The 21,522-nt window shown below is 43.1% G+C and overlaps 1 protein-coding gene across 7 annotated transcripts in view; it reads left to right on the top strand.

The window, feature by feature from the left end:
- FHOD3 (formin homology 2 domain containing 3) overlaps positions 1–21,522 on the top strand; it is a gene marked incomplete at both ends in the record, with an annotated part of 492,573 nt that overhangs the window by 274,778 nt on the left and 196,273 nt on the right. For all 7 annotated transcript variants that reach the window (XM_082852719.1, XM_082852718.1, XM_082852717.1 and 4 more), the window contains one exon: positions 5,966–6,060. In XM_082852719.1, coding sequence (XP_082708845.1) covers positions 5,966–6,060 — 95 coding nt within the window. The remainder of the gene's footprint in view (positions 1–5,965; positions 6,061–21,522) is intronic.

Here is a 21,522-nt window from a genome sequence, read left to right as displayed (position 1 = left end):
GGCTGAACAGTCTACATTGACTTCCCTGTGCCATTTTGCTGATTTAGAAGATGCTAAATCTGCCTTGGATTTGCTTCCTCAGCAGTGGAACTTGAATGGGAAAAGGACTGTGGTACAAAGTCCTCTTCCCTGGAGATTTGCAAGTTTGTTTTGGAAGGGAGAGGAGGAAAGAAAAAGGGAAAGGGAAAAGTGGGCAGAATGTGCTGAATTCTCAGAACTCTTTCATGAAGTGGGTGCTGTATCTTTCTGAAGGAGGGAGGGGTATGCCAAGAGGGATGGGCTAGTAAAAAAATTCTAAAAACCAAGAGAAGCACCTAACACTTTACATTATACAGTCTTATTTGGTTCCTTTTTGTATATTTCTTTACTTCCCAATTATAAAATTAATAGATGCTCATAATGAAAATCAGGGAAAAGTAGAAAAAAATACATCCAAAGAACATATAACCAATCATAGTGCTTAATATGTCATGGGTTTCCCTTTCCTTCTGTGCTTGAGATTTTACTGTTTTACTGAATTACATAATCGTTATAAGTTTCCACTTTTTAATTATTTTATCAGAAACGGTTCACAGGTTAGGACATAGCTTTGATAAATTGCTGTGTATGCTGAGTTCTAGATCTGATACATATTTAGATTTCAGTTGATAGTTTGATGTTATAGATGACACTCCAGTGAGTATCTTTGCTTCATCCTTTTTTTTCCCCTTTAACTTAGGGTTATTTCCTTAGGATAGATTCCCGAAATCACATTGGCTTGGGAAGAGCCTAGAGAGGACTTCCAGGCTCTGAGTACAGACATGGAGGAGCCCGCCTGCCCTGGCTGGAGGTGGACTCCGCCACTTGGTAGTGATGGGATTTGGGGGCACATTCCTTTACTTTTCAGAGCTTCAGTTTTTCCCGCTGTCAGACGGGAGTTATAATACCTGCCTCACAACAGGGCTGTTGTATTAATAACACGTATGAAGTCCCACCCTCGGAACTTCGGACATGGTAGACACTAAATGGTAACTATTTTTAAAACAACTACAGCATTAAATAGCCTTATTATAGGACTTGTACCAACTTGCCCCACCACCAGGAATGTATGAAGTTACTGGTTTAACCTCTCCAGCAATTGATAACCTAATCATTTCTTTAAAAAATATCTTTCATGATTTAAGTGAAAATTCTACCTCATTATTGTTTTAATTTGCATTTTTATTATAGTAAGAATGAACAACTTTGTTATTGTAAACCAGCTTGTCATCTCTCATGAAATGCTTTTAGTTTTTTTCTATTGGCATTTAGTATTTTCTTATCAACTTGTATGAATTGTTTATACAATAAATCATTAAAACCTTTATCATATATGCTGTCATATCATTTATCTAGTATTATATTTTTATATCAAACTTTGATTTCCTTTGTATGTTACATACTTATTTCTCATTAAGATGAGAAAGTGGTTATAATTGTGATCTCTTCATTATAAATTCTGTAGATGAGTTTTTTATTGGGTCTATAATATTTCTTGCAATAATGACAGTATTATGTATTCATTTCTAAACATCCTACCTTTAATTGTTTTTCATGTCTTGTTAAATTTGCTTGAAAGTCTGTAGCATGGTACTAAATAATCATGAGATTAATGGGCATCATTTTAAAATTTTTTCTGATTTTAATAGGAGTATCTCCAGTGTTTCACCACTAAATAGAATATGAAACTGTTATTTTCAAAAATGTACAGTTTATTGTGTCAAGGATATGTTCAATTAAGTGTTTAAATTTTTGAGTTTTTACTGCTAAAATATAGCAGAGGGAGGAACACTCCCAAACTCATTCTACGAGGCCACCATCACCCTGATACCAAAACCAGACAAAGATGTCACAAAAAAAAGAAAACTATAGACCAATATCACTGATGAACATAGAAGCAAAAATCCTCAACAAAATACTAGCAAATAGAATCCAACAGCACATTAAAAGGATCATACACCATGATCAAGTGGGGTTTATTCCAGGAATGCAAGGATTCTTCAATATACACAAATCAATCAATGTGATAAACCATATTAACAAATTGAAGGAGAAAAACCATATGATCATCTCAATAGATGCAGAAAAAACTTTTGACAAAATTCAAAACCCATTTATGATAAAAACTCTCCAGAAAGTAGGCATAGAGGGAACTTACCCCAACATAATAAAATATATGATAAACCCACAGCCAACATCGTTCTCAGTGGTGAAAAACTGAAACCATTTCCACTAAGGTCAGGAAAAAGACAAGGCTGCCCACTCTCACCACTATTATTCAACATAGTTTTGGAAGTTGTAGCCACAGTAATCAGAGAAGAAAAAGAAATAAAAGGAATCCAAACCAGAAAAGAGGAAGTAAAACTGTCACTGTTTGCAGATGACTTGGTATTATACATAGAGAATCTCAAAGATGCTACCAAAAAACTACTAGAGCTAATCAAATCTGCTAAAGTAGCAGGAAATAAAATTAATGCACAGAAATCTCTTGCATTCCTATACACTAATGATGAAAAATCTGAAAGAGAAATTAAGGAAACACTCCCATTTACCATTGCAACAAAAAGAATAAAATACCTAGGAATAAACCTACCTAAGGAGACAAAAGACCTGTATGCAGAAAACTATAAGACACTGATGAAAGAAATTAAAGATGATACAAACAGATGGAGACATATACCATGTTCTTGGATTGGAAGAATCAACGTTGTGAAAATGACTATACCACCCAAAGCAATCTACAGATTCCATGCAATCCCTATCAAACTACCAATGGCATTTTTCACAGAACTAGAGCAAAAAATTTCACAAATAGTATGGAAACACAAAAGACCCCGAATAGCGAAAGCAATCTTAAAAAAGAAAAAACAGAGCTGGAGGAATCAGTCTCCCTGACTTCAGACTATACTACAGAGCTACAGTAATCAAGACAGTATGGTACTGGCACAAAAATAGAAATATAGATCAATGGAACAGGATAGAAAGCCCAGAGATAAAGCCATGCACATATGGTCACCTTATCTTTGATAAAGGAGGCAAGAATATACAGTGGAGAAAAGACAGCCTCTTCAATAAGTGGTGCTGGGAAAACTGGACAGCTACATGTAAAAGAATGAAATGAGAACACTCTCTAATACCGTACACAAAAATAAATTCAGAATGGATTAAAGACCTAAATGTAAGGCCAGACAATATAAAACTCTTAGAGGAAAACATAGGCAGAACACTCTATAACATATATCACAGCAAGCTCCTTTTTGACCCACCTCCTAGAGAAATGGAAATGAAACCAAAAATAAACAAATGGGACCTAATGAAACGTAAAAGCTTTGCACCGCAAAGGAAACCATAAACAAGACCAAAAGACAACCCTCAGAATGGGAGAAAATATTTGCAAATGAATCAACGGACAAAGGATTAATCTCCAAAATATACAGTCAGCTCATACAGCTCAATATCAAAAAAGCAACCAAATCCAAAAATGGGAAGAAGATCTAAACAGACAGTTCTCCAAAGAAGATAATGCAGATGGCCAACAAACACATGTAAGGATGCTCAACATCACTAATCATTAGAGAAATGCAAATCAAATCTATGATGAGGTATCACCTCACACCAGTCAGAATGGCCATCATCAAAAAATCTACAAACAATAAATGCTAGGGAGGATGTGGAGAAAAGGGAACCGTCTTCCACTGTTGGTGGGAATGTAAATTGATACAGCCACTATGGAGAACAGTATGGAGGTTTCTTAAAAACTAAAAATAGAACTACCTTATGAGTCAGTAATCCTACTGCTGGGCATATACCCTGAGAAAACCATAATTCAAAAAGATACATGTACCCTAATGTTCACTGCAGCACTATTTACAATAGCCAGGACATGGAACCAACCTAAATATCCATCGACAGATGAATGGATAAAGAAGATGTGGCACATATATACAATGGAATATTACTCAGCCATAAAAAGAAATGAAATTGAGCTATTTGTAGTGAGGTGGATGGACCTAGAGACTGTCATACAGAGTGAAGTAAGTCAGAAAGAGAAAAACAAGTACCGTATGCTAACACAAATATATGGAATCTAAAAAAAAAAAAAAAAGGTTCTGAAGAACCTAAGGGCAGGACAGGAATAAAGATGCAGAAATAGAGAATGGACTTGAGGACATGGGGAGGGGGAAGGGTAAGCTGTGACAAAGTGAGAGAGTGGCATGGACATATATACGCTACCAAATGTAAAATAGATAGCTAGTGGGAAGCAGCCACGTAGCATAGGGAGATCAGCTCTGTGCTTTGTGTCCACCTAGAGGGGTGGGATAGGGAGGGTGGGAGGGAGACGCAAGAGAGAGGAGATATGGAGATATATGTTTATGTATAGCTGATTCACTTTGTTATACAGCAGAAACTAACACACCATTGTAAAGCAGTTATACTCCAATAAAGATGTTAAAAAATAAATAAATAAAATAAATCCAAAAAAAAATTTGAGATTTTACATATTTAGGAGCATACTTTTTCTCAGAATGATGCTGTGGTTTTGTCATTTGATCTTTTGTTGGATAGTATAATAGTGAGTTTTCTAACATAACACATATATTGGTATGCCTGGAATTAGTGTACACTCACTATTTTGTGCTTTGCTCTTTTCAATCATCACCATTTTATCTGGACTGTTCCCACGACCTACGTATAAAGTTGTGTGTATGTGTGTGTGTAAAGCATAAAAGAAAGAATGTAAGAAAACATATCAACATGTTAAGAATAATTCTTTAAACTATGAGATTATGAATTATTTTCATTTTACACCTCTTGTTGTCAGTTTTCTAAAATAAGATATCCTAATATTACCAGAAAAAAAAGTGTTACCTAAAAATGCCAATGCCATGCCAATTAATTATGGCTGCAGTAAGGTCAGACCTGATTCAAGGAAGCCTGTTTACTTAAGAGTATGTAACTTCTGTTTGTTCGTATTCTAGAATCCAAATTATTTTGATACCAAGGGAACTGAAAAAATAGAGTTAATATATATATTTTTAAAAGTAATAATGTGGCTTGTTTTTTTTGGTTTTGTTTTGTTTTGGGTTTTTTTGGTGAATAATAACAATCTGTGGTGACTATATTTTTCTTAAGTAAGAATTTAGGACTTGGTATCAACAATTTTTTTATGATTTCTTTTTTTAAATTTTTTTATTGCAGCAAAAGTCACATAATATAAAACATACTATTTGAACCATACTTAAATGTACTCAGTGGCACTAAGTACATTCACATTGTTTTTCAACTCTCACCATCTCCAGAATTTTTCACCTTCCTAAGCTGAAACTCTGTCCCCATTAAACACTAACCTCCCCGTTCCGCCTTCCCACCCCCCCCCTCTGTTTTCATGATTTCTGACATTTTAAAACCTGAAAGTCTTTAAAAGGATTACAAATAATATTTAAATACATATTTATTCCTTATCTGAAGGGTTCAAATTGTATTGGCGCAAAATGGTTCCATAGTGTCAGGGACCTGCCTGACCATAGGCTGGGGCACCAGACAAGTTGTTTTTAGAAACTTCATGCACCCTCTTGGCCCCAGCGGGAGGCCATGACCCAGACACCATCTCATGGATATCTCTGCCTCGTCTGAGACTACATACAGATATAGAAACGTAGAAACATGCATTTATACATCAAGGCACAGAGAAACAACAATCACTGGATTTGGGGCCTTAACTGCATCTTCCAGACACCAGGATAACCCTTATTTCTTCTGGAGCGATCAACACTTTCTGCAATGAGATTGCGCTAATTTCAGAGCTCAGGGATTCTCTGCAGATTTGGTTCTTAACATACAGTGTACTTAAAGTGTGAAAATCTCACTTGACATTATGATCACTGGAGGTTATATTTACATATAAACCATAACATCTCCTTGCTTCTTTTTCTCTTCTCTTCTGTAGCTTTGGGCCAGATTATGTTGTATGTGGATGGGATGAATGGAGTAATAAACCACAATGAAACCATTCAGTGGCTGTACACGCTCATTGGGTCAAAGGTAAGAGGAGGTTATGATTGAACATTTTATTCAGTTTGCATATTATACTCCTGTCTTTTTACACTGTTACCCTCTCTGAGATGGTTTTGCAGAAAGAAGTCCTATTCAGCTTTGTTCCTGCCCTGTCACAGTACAAATAAGGACTACTGTTTTATAGATTAAAAAAAAAAAACAAACTCAAATTGCAAAGAGCTTACGAATTTTTAATGTATTTTTATTTTTTCCTTTTAAGCATTAATCAAATGCTTTTGGCACCTCTGGTTTTTAATGTTTAATTAAAACATTATGCCATGGATAGAGTATTAATATTACCCACTGTATTTCATGTTTAATACTTTCAGTTACTTAAGTACATACTTATATGTTATACATATGTATATGCATATTCCTATATATAGATGAATGAATTTGAGATTGCCTTTCAACTCTGCCATCAATTATAAAAGTGACCAACATTTATTAACAATTTACCTAGGCACCGGGCACCATAGTAGGTACTTTTCAAGCATTGTCACCTTTAATCCACATAAGACCACTCTAAGGTAAATAATGCCATCCCCATTTTGTAGTTGAGGAAATAGTGCTTGGTTATGAGAATCTATCTAATTTCCCCCACGGATCTTGGCCTACGTCTGGCTGGCCGTGCCTCGGCTGTGAGTGCCCACACTCTGGGGGTGCTGCCTTAAGGAGGAAGATCCACTCTGGTACCCAAGGGGTGCTAGAAGCTGAGTGAGGCTCTGGTGTGGTCTTCTCTGGATTCAGGTGGGACCGGGAGGTACCTGGCTGGGGGCGGGGTGGCGTGGATTTGGAGGAAGTAAGAAGGGATCCTGTCCTGAGCAGATGCTACTGAAGCCAGGCTGAAGTATGGTCAGCTTGTGGGGTGAGGCACCATAGCAGAGACCACGGTGACTAGAGGAGGCAACGGGGTCAGGCAGGGAGGGCATCGAGGGCCTGGGTGGGGAATTTCAGCCTGACTTCGGTCACAGAATCAACATAGCTTCCCAGGGGTCCCTGCAGAGCCTGTGGTCATCCCAGGCTTCCCATCCCTATGTTCACTGCCACCCCCAGTTAGGCGAGCCTGCTAAGGCTGGCAGGCACCAGTGCCATGCTCTTAAGCAATGAGTCACATCCCTTGGCCTCGCTTCTCAAAGTACCTGCTTCCTGAGGACCCTGCTGTATGTCAGGAGCACTCAGCCTTGATTTGACTTTATGACAAGAATAGATCTAGTTGAGGCTGTATCTTCCTTCCAGACTTGGTGATGGTGCCCTTGTGTGGGTGGGAGGGCCTTTCCCCTCTGGATGGCTTCGGTGTGCAATACCCACTGGGTCCCAGGTCCTTGGTTGCCCTTACATCTTCCTCTCAATTTTCCTTTTCCCAGTATTATTGATGATAGAATCCCCCCAGTCCCGTTTTATAATAGAAACAGGCATGGTTTCTCTTAGGAGACTGAAAATCTGTTCTTCTTTTGAAAAATTTGGCTCTGTTTTCTATGGAAAATGGATATGGCTCTATTTACAAACTGCTGTAGGTGACCTTGCAAGCTGAGTGGAATTCCGGGCCTAATAGGCTGATTTAGCCAGGCTGAGGGATGATGTGTATCTCATATCCTGTTTCAGCGTTTTCTGATTTTTCTGTCCTTCTACTGGGAGCCTTCCCTAACCTTCATGTTCATTTGGAAGCTGCTCCCTCCCCTGTGCTCTCTGCATGGTCTCGAGGACCCCAAAAGCTAGGGAGATGGGAGAGTTTGCAGTAAAAACTGACTTTATTATGGTCATCATAAAACGCCAACAAGCAGCCCTATTTCCAAAAGGGAATAAAACCTAGCAGCTGTGCTTGCGATAGGAAAAGTGACAACCTTTTAGCTCATCACCAGGAAGGGAATAGAGGGAGGGCAAGGTCCCGGTGGTGGGAGTGGGAGGGGAGAGAGGATGGCAAAGGCAGGAAGAAGAGAAGAGAGAGAGGGGAAAGGGTGAGAGGAGAGACCATGGGCTAGGAAGAAAAAGAGGAGATGAGAAAAAGTAAGTGGACCTAACAGAAGTGCCTCTGTCCGCTCAGTAGACGGGAGGAAGGCTCAGAGCCTTCAGTGTTGCAACAGCATCCTGTCAGTTTTTCTTTGGAATCATTCTGCAAGGAAAAGGAATGCACAGGGACATCCTTACTGACTTCTAAATACCATGGAGAAATCACAAAATTAAAAGTCCTTAAGAATGAGTTTGTAGGAATTATGCTTCCCCCACTTCTTTCCCTGTGTAGCACACACAGTGTTTGGGACCTTGGGCATCTCTCCTCGGGGCCTCTGTCTCCCCAGCCTCCTCCCCAGCCACCTGGGGCACCAGCCTCTTCCCCAGCCACTTGGGGCATCAGCATCAGATCAGTGCTGGTTTCTTTCTCCATCGTTCATTTTCCAGAAGGAAGGTCCACAATAGTCTCCAGCTCTTGTGTTCAATACCAGGCCAGTCACCCTGAGGAAAAGAAAATAGTCAAGGGTCAGCCTAAGCCTTGGAGCTCATGGCGTTGTTAGAAAGGGGACGGTGGGTGATGCTCGCAGCCTGTGTCCACGCCTGACCCTGCAGGGGGTGCTCGGTTCCAGGCTAGTGGCTGAAAGTCAGCAGTGGTAGCAGCCACCGAGTTTATCTTCAGTGCAGTTCTAATGAGATCACTTGTCTTTACAAAACCAGTATGGTGGTCTCAACACTCCCCCTCCCGCCATGACTGGACAGTGAGGAATCTGCAAAGACGATTGGATGCACCAGCATGAAACCCTTAGGTTTTGAGAAGGAAGCCTCGGGCCCCTCCTTCAACATTCAGATTGGTCAGTACAGCCACAGTGGTTTTCCTGGTTCAAATTAAATTAAGAAACCAGGAAAGCCAGGGGTCCTAGGGTTTTCTTTTAATGAAGATTTCTCGGAACCTAAAGAACAGAAACCATGAGGTCCTGTTGTTTTCACCTTAAACAGGCACAGAGTTGATAATGGAATCCTGGGTTAGAGAAACCTTGTCATTCTATTTTCATAATTCTTCATTTTCCTTCCATGAAAGGCAACAAGATGTGAGTCTGCCAGAGGGCCATTATGCAATATTTGCAGATATTTGAGTCTTACAGACAGAGGAGAAAATGTTACATTTGCAGCTAAATAATTACTTTTTAAAAGAAAGAAAAAGTGTTTTCAATAACGTGTTTCATTCTATTTACAAAAATCCATCTTTAAACTTCCCAGTCAGAGGTAAGAAGCAGATGCTCAACCCATGGCTTTCCACACAGTATGGATTTTTTCTTTTAGTGTATCTGGAAGTCTCATGAGTTGGGGTAAGGTGATTCAGCTTGTACAGCATAGCCTTTCGTCATCCTCACGCAGAGTCTGCCTCTCTGTATCCGTATGGGTCCCCTTCTGGCCATGGGGGAGGCCGCAGGGGTTGTCCACCTCCTTGTGGGTTTCATGACCTCCTGATGTCATCATGAAATCCGCCCATTCTGTGTTGCTATTTCTGCATTTTTCTGTCTGCCCCACTGAAGCTCATTCTTCCAGCTGTGCCCGAGGTTGCTGGTCACAGATCTCCAGACTTTCTTTGTACTGTGTGGGGATGGCCCTGTGTCCTGACTCCCATGTAGCCTAGTTGCTAAACCCGAGTCTAGGGGAGCTCTGGCCACAGCCCCCTTTCACACACACACACACACACACACACACACACACACACACTCTCTCTCTCTCTCTCTCTCTCTCTCTCTCTCTCTCTCTCTCTTACACACCTTAGAGAGCCATGCTCCCTCTTCTCCCTACCCCCCACACCCCCCCCCCCCCCGCCCCACACACACACACTGGGAACACTGCTCAAAGTTTCGTTAGGATGGTAGAATGATGAGAAATAACGGTGCAGTGTGTAGGTTGGAGGTGGGTGGGTTGGGGAGAAATTGACAGGGATAGGAAGCTGGGGGGCTAGCACAGTATCAAATCTCTGAGGTGGTGAGGCCTGGCTAAGAATTACAGCAGAAACGGAACGATGAAAATTTGGAGACATTTTGAGGAATAGCTTCCTAGGATTGGGTTCCTGCATGTAGAAAAACAAAATCAAGAATCAAAGCTAGGGTCATAGTTTTGAATCTGGGCAGCTAGAAATACATCATTGCCTCTGGCAGGAGTAGAAAAGTTGGATATTGGGGTTCATTAGCAGGAAAGCTTTGGCACACTGGTTGTGAGATGAAGGCAGTATCTCCCAGGAGAGCTAAGCAGGTGTGTCCAGGGTGCCAGGTGCTCTGGGAAGTGCTGCCTCGTTGCGGAGGAGAGGACCTTCCGTGAGCCCTTTGGTCATGGTCATTGGCATGTCACTGCCAGTGTGATCCACTGAGATGACCTACATGTGGGTGAGATCTGAAGCGCTTTTTAATTTTTTTTTTTTTGGTTAAACTTTTTATTTTGAGGTAATTGATAATTGTAGGTTCACATATAATTGTTAGAAATAATACATAGAGATCCTGTGTAATCTTCACCCAGTTTTCTCCAAACGTAGCATCGTGTAATACTGTACTACAGTATCTCAAATCAGGAGATTGAAATTTTGGTACAGTCAAAAGACAGAATATATCCATTACCAGCAGGAGCCCTAATATCACTTCCCTCCTATTCCCACCCCCACCTACATCCCTGGCAACCATTCATCTGTTCTTCATTTCTACACTTTTGTGATTTCAAGAGTGTTATATAAATGGTAGTGCACAGCATGTAACCTTTTGGAGCTGGCTTTTTTTTCACTCAGCAGAATTATCTGAAGATTCACTGAAGTGCTTTTTGAGTTACATAATATAAAATAGGATCCTAGCCTTGAAGAGATGGCAAAGTCTTGTTCAAGGTGTTCCTGACATTCACCAGCCACATTCCTGATACTCCGGCAGAGAGAGTGCCATTTCCCCCCAATAGCCATTAATAGACACTGGAATTGAGGGAAAGCCTTCCTTATTGGGACCCACCTCGGCCTCTCTGTAATTAACCAAACGCTGTGCACTGCTTTCTTGAACAACACACACTCACTTCCCCAGGGATGCTCTTTGAGTTTTTAAAGGCAGTTATCATGCCACCCTGTCCAAACTAAACTCGATGGTTTCCACAGAGAGTCCTTGGGGATGTAGTTTGCGAATCCTCATCATATGGGTTACTAATTTTTCTGTCTACCCAGTACAAAGAATAGTAATATGGTAGGCTCCTGGGATACAATGTCACCCTTCCACAAATCTTACCTCTGATTTCAGCAGCAGCCCTGGGTGCTGGCCCAAATCAAACCGGTAATTCACTATACCTCCCAGGTTTTGTTTTTTTTTTTCCCCACTCATCCACGTTTGCCAGTTTCTTCCATTCCGCATCTCTGTGATTGTTTTACACCTAAGTGCAGAACTTTGCATTTTTTCCCATTGATTTCAGGCCAGAGTTCCAGCCTCAATATACTTTTGAACTTTGCCCATTCATCACATTAACTCTTAGTTTTATTTAACGTAAATTGAATAAGCAGAGTTTCTGTGTCATTGACCAAAATGTCGACAGAGGCAAGGAATGTGTAAGGCAGTGCAGCCTGCAGGTCAGCACTGATCAGCTAGGGCATTGGGGCCATTTTAGTGCAATTAGTGGGAAGGCATCTAACTATGATCATCCAGCCTCGTTTCTTCATTGAGTTTACAAGGTAAACTGGTGGTAAGGGTAAGAGCTTTAGGGTCAGACAACCTGTGTGATCCTTTGGGTAGATTATTATTTTTTTCTATAAAATGGAGATAATAATCTATAAAATGAGGATAATAATAATGAAGAATATGTAAAACACTGAGCATTGTACCTGCACCTAAGTGCTCAGTGTTGTGAGTTAAAAACTCTTTTTCACTTGTCCACCACCTCCTGTTTAAAAAAAAAAAGAGATGCACTCAGCTTGCCAGGACCTGTTCACCTGGAAACTGCTGGTCCCGGCTGTTTCCCCTCTCTTTTCTAAGTGCTCATGACACATTCGTCCAAAATATGTCTTGCATGGGTAAAACTTCTATTCACTCTTTTGTCTTCTGTGTTTCATTTGGGCAGTTTCTACTGACTTATCATCAAGGACACTGATTCTGTGCTCCTCTGTGTTGAGTCTTCCTGATGAACTTCTGAACGCATTCTTCATCTCCTTTAATGCTTATTTCCAGCATTTCCATTTGAGTCTTTCTTCTAGTTTCTCTCTGCTGAAATATATCATCTGCTCATGCAAGTTGTGTACCTTTTCCACTAGTTTTTAACGTCTTAATCATTGTGAATTTTATAGTTCCAGTATTGAGTCAAGTCTAAGTCTGGTTCGGTTGGTGGCTTCATTTCTTGATAGCAGGGGTGGGGAGTTGGAGCTTTCCTGCTTTTTTGTACATCTTGTAATTTTTGGTTGAAAGCTTGGTATCATGTATAGGACAGTATAGACTGCGGTAGGTAGTATTTATGCCTATAAATGGGCAAGTCTCTAACGCTAGGCTATTTGAGAGGTTGTCAGTCTGCTCTCGAGGGGAGCAGGGTTTGGGTTTTGCTGTTGCTCTGGTATGTTCCTGCACCACCAGTTTTCAAGTTCCTTAAGGTATTATCTTGTGCTTGAGGTGAGGACTGGTTTGCCAAAGGGTTTTTCTCAAAGTTCCTTTTTTCACTGTCAGCTTTAGACCTTTTTCATGCGTCTGAGCCTCAGAGGGGGTCTCTCTCCATGCTCCTGTCCCTCTGCTAGCGATAAGCACCAGTGACACTTCCTGGACCGGGCTTTCTCCATCATCTTTGTTTTCGACGTTGGTCTTCAGAAGGGTCAGTGTGCCTGGGTCTTGGTGGCGGGGTGCGGCGGGGGGGGGGGACTACCTCAGTGATCCTGTACCTCCCTCGGTAGTAGGGGACCTCTAAAGTTCTGTGCTGAGGATGGTTTCCTGCTCCTGCCGCAGCAGCACAGAGTCTTATTCTTCTCCCTTCTCCTACGCCCCCTGTGCGTCAGGGGCAACAAGATTTGCTGTCCTTCCCTGCGGCTTACGGCTTTTGTCTCATAGAGGAGAAGGCTCAGGGTGTAGTTTCCTGCCTGTCCAGGTGGTGTGGTAGCTGCTCCCCTCCTTCTATGGGGTGGTTGCTGTCGTTCTCGTTATCTGCTTGTGCATCCCCCAGCCTGCACCACGGGGAGACTTTCTTAGGTCTCCATCCCTGTCCGATCTTCCTCGTGGTGCCGTGGAGGTCATTGGATAGCGGCTGTGAGTGGATGCTGAACCCCTCTGTGTCTGTAGCTCCCAGGGGTACCATACTCTCATGATAGTCTATCCTTGGCCATTTCCTGCAACTATGATCTGAGTTTGACTTGCTTCTCGGCATGGTGGCTCCGTCTTCCTACTCTGCTCTACTTATATGGGCCATTGCTGTGTCCCACCTTTTCTTGGTGGAAGGAAAACTGTTCCTTTTTAGCTTTCATGCTATTTGGTTGCCCTGAAATCCCATCTCTCTAGTGGATTCAAGAAAAGTTGATTTTAATGATTATTTGGCCTTTTTTCTTGTTAGGTTTGGAGCAACACTCTTTGTAGCTTTCTGAGTAGGAGCCAGAGGTTCAATTTTGTATATTTAAAAACACGATAAATAAAATACCATGAGATCTACTCAGGCAATGAATTCTATCAGATTTTTATGTTTAATCTTTCCAAATTACTTGAATTAATATGTATTTTATTAATAGAAATTCGGATTAAAACTAATTTCATGCTGCAGTTAATGATAACAGATTGAAGAAAAAATAGCTAAAGTTTACTGGTGTAATATGAAATCTTGATATTAAAAAATAACCTTTAAAAACTTTTACTGATTTTTTTATGATTATAAGAGTAATATATTCTCTTTGTATAAGACTTTAGAAATACAAAAAAAAAGTAAAAATCACCTGAAATGCGACTATATAGATATAAAATTGTTAACTTTGTACATTTCTTTCTAGTCTTTTTCTTTGAAATGTTCTTACGTAGTTAACTCTAAATATATTATAAGCATTTTCCTGTATTATTATGGCATTTCAAAACATAACATTTAATGCCTATGTAATATTTAATCATACAAGTGTACTATAATTTATTTGATTTTTCTCACATTGTAAAATCAAATTGTTTCTAATTATGCACTATAGAGCTTCTTTGTGTCTTCATGAAAACACGTTTAGTGAATGAGGTTGTATTTCAGTTTTTTCCATGTTTATCAATATTTCATTAGGTAAGATTTTTTAAATTCCACAAGTTGTAATGGCAGGTTCAAGTAATATGTGTGTCAGAGATATTATGGGTGCAAAGAGCCAGCCTCCCCTTTATAGCTATTGCTCTTTTGCTGGTTATTTGGCTCCATACACCCAGAAAACTAATTCTCACTGATTTGATCTCTTGATGCCCCCATATGCAGATAATCTCAGTGGAAGGGAAAAAAAAGGAAGTTTTACTAGTCATTGTTTGGGAAGAGGGAGAGGCCAGAGGTTCAAGCCAGACCTTAAACGAGCCAGCAGGTTGAGGGGACCCCGTGGACCAGAATGAGTCTCCAGCCACAAAGCTGGAACAGCAGCTTCTTCAATCCACTCTGAGATGATCTACTTCAGGGAGCCGATATGTGGAAGGAACCACAGCTCTCCAGAGGCTTATCGATAAACCAGAACGGCAGCTTACTATTTTATACAGACAAGTTCCCCTGTGAACGTAAATGGGAGAAACAGGAGCAGGGGTGGGATTTTGACTCTTCTGCCCTTTTAGGACATGTGGCCAAGGACTAGCAGCTGTGTTCTAGCTGCTGGAGAGAGTAAGAATGGGTGGTTCTAATATGGAAGACATCTGGGGTGATGTAAAAACCCCACGGTAGCCGATGTGCCGTTCCTTAGGAAGAGATGTTCTTAGAGAGTTGGGTGGACAGGAGGACTGGGAGAAGCATAGGCTTCCTGGAGCCGCCCTGGGAATAGCCCTACAAGCTCAGGTCTGCCTTTGCCGGCACCGCTCACCCGCATCCCCGCAGCCTCTCTCCACCTGCCAGCACTCACCTGCCCACCTTCTCCACCCATCCAAGGAGATGTGAGCTGACTGCCGAATTCTTGCCAGTAGCACATTCACCATTCCTGAGGTTTGCCTGTTGTCCACTGTCATGTTTCCAGAGCTAGCTATTTATATAAGAAAGTTCTTTAACTTTGATTATTCCTTGGAGAAGGATACGTGTCACATTTCCCCAAGGCTTATGTTTTTGCACCAGAGGGAAAGATGGGGTTCCCTATAGTATGGTAGAAAGAATCAGATAGGCCTGGTTTTTCTTTGACTTCCTCCAGAAATTAGCTGCGTGACAAGTCACATAGCCTCCTAGACCAGGAGATTTTGCATCTGAAGGTGGAGATATCACTCATGGGAAAAGTCCCCACCCTGGTTGATTCCCCCCTTCATCAGATACTATCAAGGTGTCCTTCAGGCAGTATTTCAGTGCAGGGTTTCCGGTAGTGCTTAGTTAACAACAGTGGATTTACATTACCTGATACCAACTAACTCTTCATAGTTACACTGAGTCTCCTAAGGGAAAGTTAGCACAGTGGATGTTTTCTGGTCTTGTCCACTTTTAGTCATTATTCTTTAAGAAACCTCCAGCTAAACCCCAGAATTTTATCTCAATAGAACATGTTCATTTGTAGCATTATTTACTATTTTGACATTTATTTGAATTATTTTTGAACAGTCTTCTGTATTTTACATTCTGTAAGATTTCCTACCACTGACTAGTAAAAACTTAAGGAGTTACCAGCCTCACACTTGGCTACTCCGTTAATCGCTAAGTTGGTTCCCTTTCTGCAAATTGCACTGGGTCATAAACAGGTCGGCCATCAGGGTTTGAGGCAGGTGACTTCCTGTCCTGGCAGATGTGCCAACCTTAGTGTGTTCACCCCTCCCTCAAGAAACCTGAAAGCCACAGCTCAGAATTCTGGACTCAGGGAATATATTTGGGCCCATACTTTATTTCTGATAAGATCCACCTCATTTTGCAGACAACATCACAGAAGGGGAAAGATTTGGAGTCCAAGGTATCTTTGATACCTTGGTTTGATAACCAGTTACAAAAGCTTTCGGGCCCATTCTGAGCTTTTCGCTTAGGAATTCTGAGCTTAAGTATATGTTTAAGAGAAGTTCTTAAAGATAAGTATCTTAAGTCACTTGAATTTTTTGTTGTTGTTAAAATATTTAGTGTATTCTTAGTTCTGGTAAGCTTGTAAACAAAGTGGCAAAGCTTTGTGGATCCAGTTAACCTTACAATTTCGAATTCAGTTTTAATAACCAGCATCCCCTTCTATAACATATTTATCCTTTTTTAGTGGAAAATGAAACAAATAGAGTGAAGCATGTCTTTCTAACCCCCTTTGTAATTTAAATCCTGAGGTTTGGAAATTGTGTTCTTTTTATGGTTGCCGAATTTTAGAAGAGGAGTAGGAATTTGGAGATTTCGGGGAATACTTTTATTTCCACCTAATAAACAGCATATTTGACCTGCTAAGTGTAGTTGTTGCTTTTCTCTAAGTACAATAAAACATGAAGGGAGTTCTGGCTTGCTTTTAAGTGCAGAATTATTGAGAAGCTGCCTTTTATTCCTTTTTCATACATCTGGTGGTTACATTTTATCCAAAACCTAGACACCCGGGTTCTGTACAGGCTGACTCCACGCCCTCCCTGTGGGTTGACCCAGAAAATTAAAGAAAAAACAAAACCAAAATCCAGCCAAGCACCGTGTGGACACCATCCTCCTACTCTCAGTCCCTGCCTCCCTGACACGGAGGTGATGCGGGAGTCCCGAGTTGTTCATGCAGTTGTTCATGGAAGCTCGGTCCCTGACTGAGGCTTGACCTGACAAGTGCTGCATCCCTGGGTCATCAGGCATCCTTGTTCCTCTGAAGCCTCATGGCCCCTATTTTACGCTGTGTAGGAGCAGAGAGTGAGAATGACAGCTGCAGCCAAGAGTAAGGCTCATACCTGTGAGAAGCACCGTTCAGTGCTGGCTGCATGTGCCTGTCCTTGTGCAAAGGGGTTGTCTCAGATTCCTGTTATATACTGTGATTTAGTTCATGTTTTAAAGCAATATAAAGCATAATTTATGATAATGGACAGCGCTAAAATAGACTACAGTACTAGTTTTTCCTAGAATGTAATTATAGTTGACCTTTAAATTACACAGAGGTTAGGGACACAGACCCTCCTAGGAGTCAAAAATCCACGTATGAATTAGTCAGCTCTCCGTATTTGTGGTTCCTCTGTATCCTTGGCTCTGTATCCATTGTTCTGCACCTGTGGATTCAACCAGCCATGGATCATGCAATACTGTAGTACTTACTTTTGAAAAAAATCTGCATATAAGTGGACCTGCGCAATTCAAAGGGTTATTCAAGGGTCGACTGTATATAAAAAGTAGGTAATGTGTAGCCCAAAGGCTGAATCTCGACCCCCAGTGTGTTTCCTCCAACCCTAAAAAAAGAGGGCTTATTTGTGTTAGCAGGAACCCACAGGTTGTCACACGGCTCTTCTGCACCATGGAAGCCCCGAAGGGCGGCTGGATCAGCCCTGAGCCTGTCCAGCTGTCTCTTCTCCCCACTGCAAGGGCCCTGCTCTGGGAAGCGCTCTCTGTTCTCAGCAGCCTGGCTCGGAGGGCCCTTAACACGGTAATGCTCTCAGTTGTGTGGTGTGGAGGTGTTCTGAGTCCTCTCTCCACAGCAGGATGACCATCTCCTTAAAGGCAGGGCTACAGCTTCCTGACTCCCTCGGGGAACCTCGCTGGGTGCTGGGCATCTGGAAGGCACTCAAGACATTGAAAGAAGAAGCTGAGCCTCTTGGGATTCAGAGGGACTTTAAATGGGCTCAGCCAGTTCACCCCCATCCGGGTTCTGAATTCCTTCTGCAATAGCCTTAGCAAGGGCCACTCAGAACCTCTGGATGCGGGGAATCTACCACCCCAGCATCTGGTTGGTCTTAGAGCCACTGCTTCTGAGGCTGACTCCATGTTGCCGTGTTTAACTGTTTTGTGACCAGTTGCTTTGTCTTCCCAAGCGATGGATGCTCCACCGGAATGAGAATCTATTCTTACTGATTTTCCCTCAGTGCTAGATGGATAGGCCGGTGTTTGAGCCTGTGAGTCATTGCAGTGAAACCCCTCATTAGAACATGAAGGAGCACCAGGCAGAGATGAAATGTCCTTGGAGTGTCACTGCCCTTTGAGAAGTCTTCAGTGTCTGAGCCACGCAGTGGAGTGTGTGCTGGCATCCGAGCTGCTTGTTCCCGCCCCCTCATTTGCGGTCCTTGCTCCTGCCGCCACAGTGGGCCTGCCTCTCCTTACCCATCACTGGCCTCTGGTTTGCCTCTTCTCAGCAGGTCGGGAAGCTCAGTGGCCGCTCCTGTTAGCATGTGTCTTAGGATAAGTGCTGTGGCACCAGGTGTGGATTTTTAAGAGCTTTGAGATGAGCAGCGTGTTTGGACTTGGAGGAATGGCTGTGTGGCCTCCATTGTGGCTATTCCAAGGTTTTGGAGGGTTTTGATAGCTTTCCAGGTTCTGGAGGGCATCAAATTAAGTGATTTCTGGAAAAATAAGGGTTTGATGTAGAAATCTTTTGAAGTCAGGTACTTTTATTACTTTCAAGTCTGTGCAGTAATGTTAGTGAGGTATTTATCAGGAGGAGTCCTGCTGGATGTATTTTGATGGTTAGTTGGGACACGCTTGCAATTAGTACCATTCATTTCCATAAAATTAACGTGCTAATGCTCTTTTTCTAAAGTAGTTTAACTGTCTAATATGTTTGTGATTAATTTCACATAGTAAGTCTTCCAAACATAAATAAATGTCCACTTAGACTCAGTAGAAGGCAAATTTGTAGAAACCTAAAATCATGAATCAGAAGAGTTTAGGGATTTAAAAAAAATAAAATAACAGTGCCAAAAGATCTCTAAACAGAGCCTTTATTGCAAAGGAGAAGATGACATGAATAGGCATGTTGAGACTAATAGAGAAAGAAGGCTCCCTGAGAAAACAGTCAGTGGTTTCTTACTTAGAGAGCCTCATATGGGAGAGTGGGTCCCTGGGACCATGCCGGCCAAGGCCCCGTGACCACAGAGATGCCCAGAAGGGGGTCCTGCTGAGACCAGCTGATGGGGGAGTGGGCTGGGCAGCAGCCAGGTTCTTTCCCACGAAGGCACTGAGGAGGCTTAAACCACATAATAATAGTGTACCCACTGAGGAGGGCGCCAAGCCTGGGCTTGCTGGGTTGTTTTATTTACTTGAAGAAAGTTTTTTCAGCTCTCAACGTACAAAGATAGCACAGTTCATCATGCCATGCCTTCCCCTCCTGCCCCCAACCTTGTAGCTGCTGAGAAAAATACTCTGGAATTTAGTCTGTTCTCAGTCAGGGAGAGCAGAGAATGTGGGACTCAGGCTATGAAGTTGAAAACGTTCTAAAGAGCTCAAAGCCCTCACAGGAACTCAGGTGCCACTGCGATAAGGATGTCGCCGTGAGGACAGAAGCCCAATACGCTTGTTGTCCTCCGTGAAGTTGTCGAGGCGTGGAGTCGGGGATACGAGGCTGGGTACACGTACATTAGTGGTTGGGTGTGCAGAGCAAACCTCGGTGAAAAGGGCGCGCCGGCCTGCCCTTCGTGTGTAATACTGACCCAGTAGTTCGTCTGGGCAGACGCTGTTTCCTGTGTGTCAAATAAAGTAATATCTCCGCCACCAGGTAGCTTCTGCTCTAGTCGGGGGCAACAGAGGAACATCAGGTGAACAAACTTGTATGTAGCGATTTCAGGTCATGATAAAGGATGTGAAGAAAATAGAACAGGGTGATGTGAGTGACCAGGGGGCTCCTTTAGATGAAGTAGTCAGGAAGCCACTTCCCATGAGGGGAAATTTCTCATACCTGGAGGATAAGGAAAGGCCAGTCCTGTGGTGACTGGTTAAGGAATAGCCAATGAGAAGACTGAGTCATGCACAAGCTTCAGTGTGTGAAAAGCGCACGGTCACATGACTGAAGAAAGGTGGCTAATGGAAGCTCCCTGGGCAGAGGGAGAGTGACAGGAGATGAGGTCAGAGAGCTTGGCAGAGACGTAAAGCCCACAGGGGTGGATTCCACCCTGAATGTGACACAGAGCTAATACAGGGTTGAGAGTGCCCAGGTCCCTCTGGCTGCAACGTGGAGAATGGACTTCATGGTGACAAGCCCAGAAGTACTTAGGAGGCGCTCATGGTGGACAGGGAGATGGAGATGTGGAGGGAGTCAGGGCAAGGACAGCCGCTGACAGCCCTGGATGATGGCGTCATCGTAGGATTGGGTGGGGGAAGGGCAGGGTGACTCCCGCTTGCACTCAGTGGATGGCGGGGCCTTGTCCTGAGGTGGGGGCTGTGGAAGGAACATGCTGGCAGTGGTCTGTGGGATGGAATGAGCATGAGTGCCAATCAGGAGTTCTCTTTGGGCCATATTGAATTTGAGGGCCTGTAAGCATTCGCGTGGCGATGTCAGGGGCCAGGCCTGGAGAGCACTGAGTCATAGTTGGGACTTAAAGCTAAGAGCCTGGATCAGCTCACCTAGAGAGAGCGCACGGCAAGGGACCGGGGGAGTGGTGAGCCCTGAGGCCTTCCCACGCCTGGAGGTTGAGCTCCTCCTGGAGGAGGAGCCGCCCAGGTAGGAGACTGTGGTCGGCCATGGCTAGAGGAAATTGTTTCTGGAGGGAGCCGTTGATCGTGTCACGTGCTGCTGAGGGTTAAGCCAAAGTGAGCACAGAAGAGTAAGCACTGACCAACACGGAGGTCATCAGCAGCCTTGACAAGAGTAACGTAATCTGTGCGGTGGAGGTAGACGCCCTGTCAGATTGGATTGAGGAGTCCATGGGAAGTGAGGAAGGGGCGCCAGGGAGGGTGGCAACTCTTTTGAAATGTTTTCCTATAACTTGGAGCTGGGAACCAGGGCACTGGCTGGAGAGAGATGTGGAATCTAGGAAAAGCCAGCTGGTTTACTAGGGAAGTAGGACAGGGGAGAAGGGGCAAGGGGTAGAGGGAGGTGCATGTGTTTGGAGACATGACTGGGGATGGGTGGTGGTTTCACGCTGTTTCCCGCGGCGTGTGCAGGGCTCCAGTTCTCCCCTACTGCGTACACGTGCCCCTAATAATTCGATGTGAGCTGATGCCTACGGGGGCACTGGGCCTTTCTGCGCTGCAGAGTGAGTGGAGAGCCTGGAGCCGATTCTCCATGGCCACGGGGGTGGGGCGAGGGGACCTGGGCTGATTGGCTGGTCCTTACCTGATCCATTCATTCAGCGAGCAAACATGGCTGAGCCCATTCTGTGCCAGGTGTAGTTCCAGGCCCTTCAGACACGATGCAGATCAGCCCCTGTGCCCTAGAAAGTGCTTTCTGCCGGTGGGGGGCGGGGCACTGCCCAGCCACCTGCTGCGGGTGGGAGGAGCAGCCCCAAGGCAGGTTTG

The sequence above is a fragment of the Leucopleurus acutus genome, assembly GCF_964270905.1.
Source record: "Leucopleurus acutus genome assembly, chromosome: 13".
In the NCBI taxonomy this organism is placed as follows: domain Eukaryota; kingdom Metazoa; phylum Chordata; class Mammalia; order Artiodactyla; family Delphinidae; genus Leucopleurus; species Leucopleurus acutus.
Note: the sequence above shows the minus strand (reverse complement) of the source record. Positions and strands in the feature narration are given on the sequence as shown.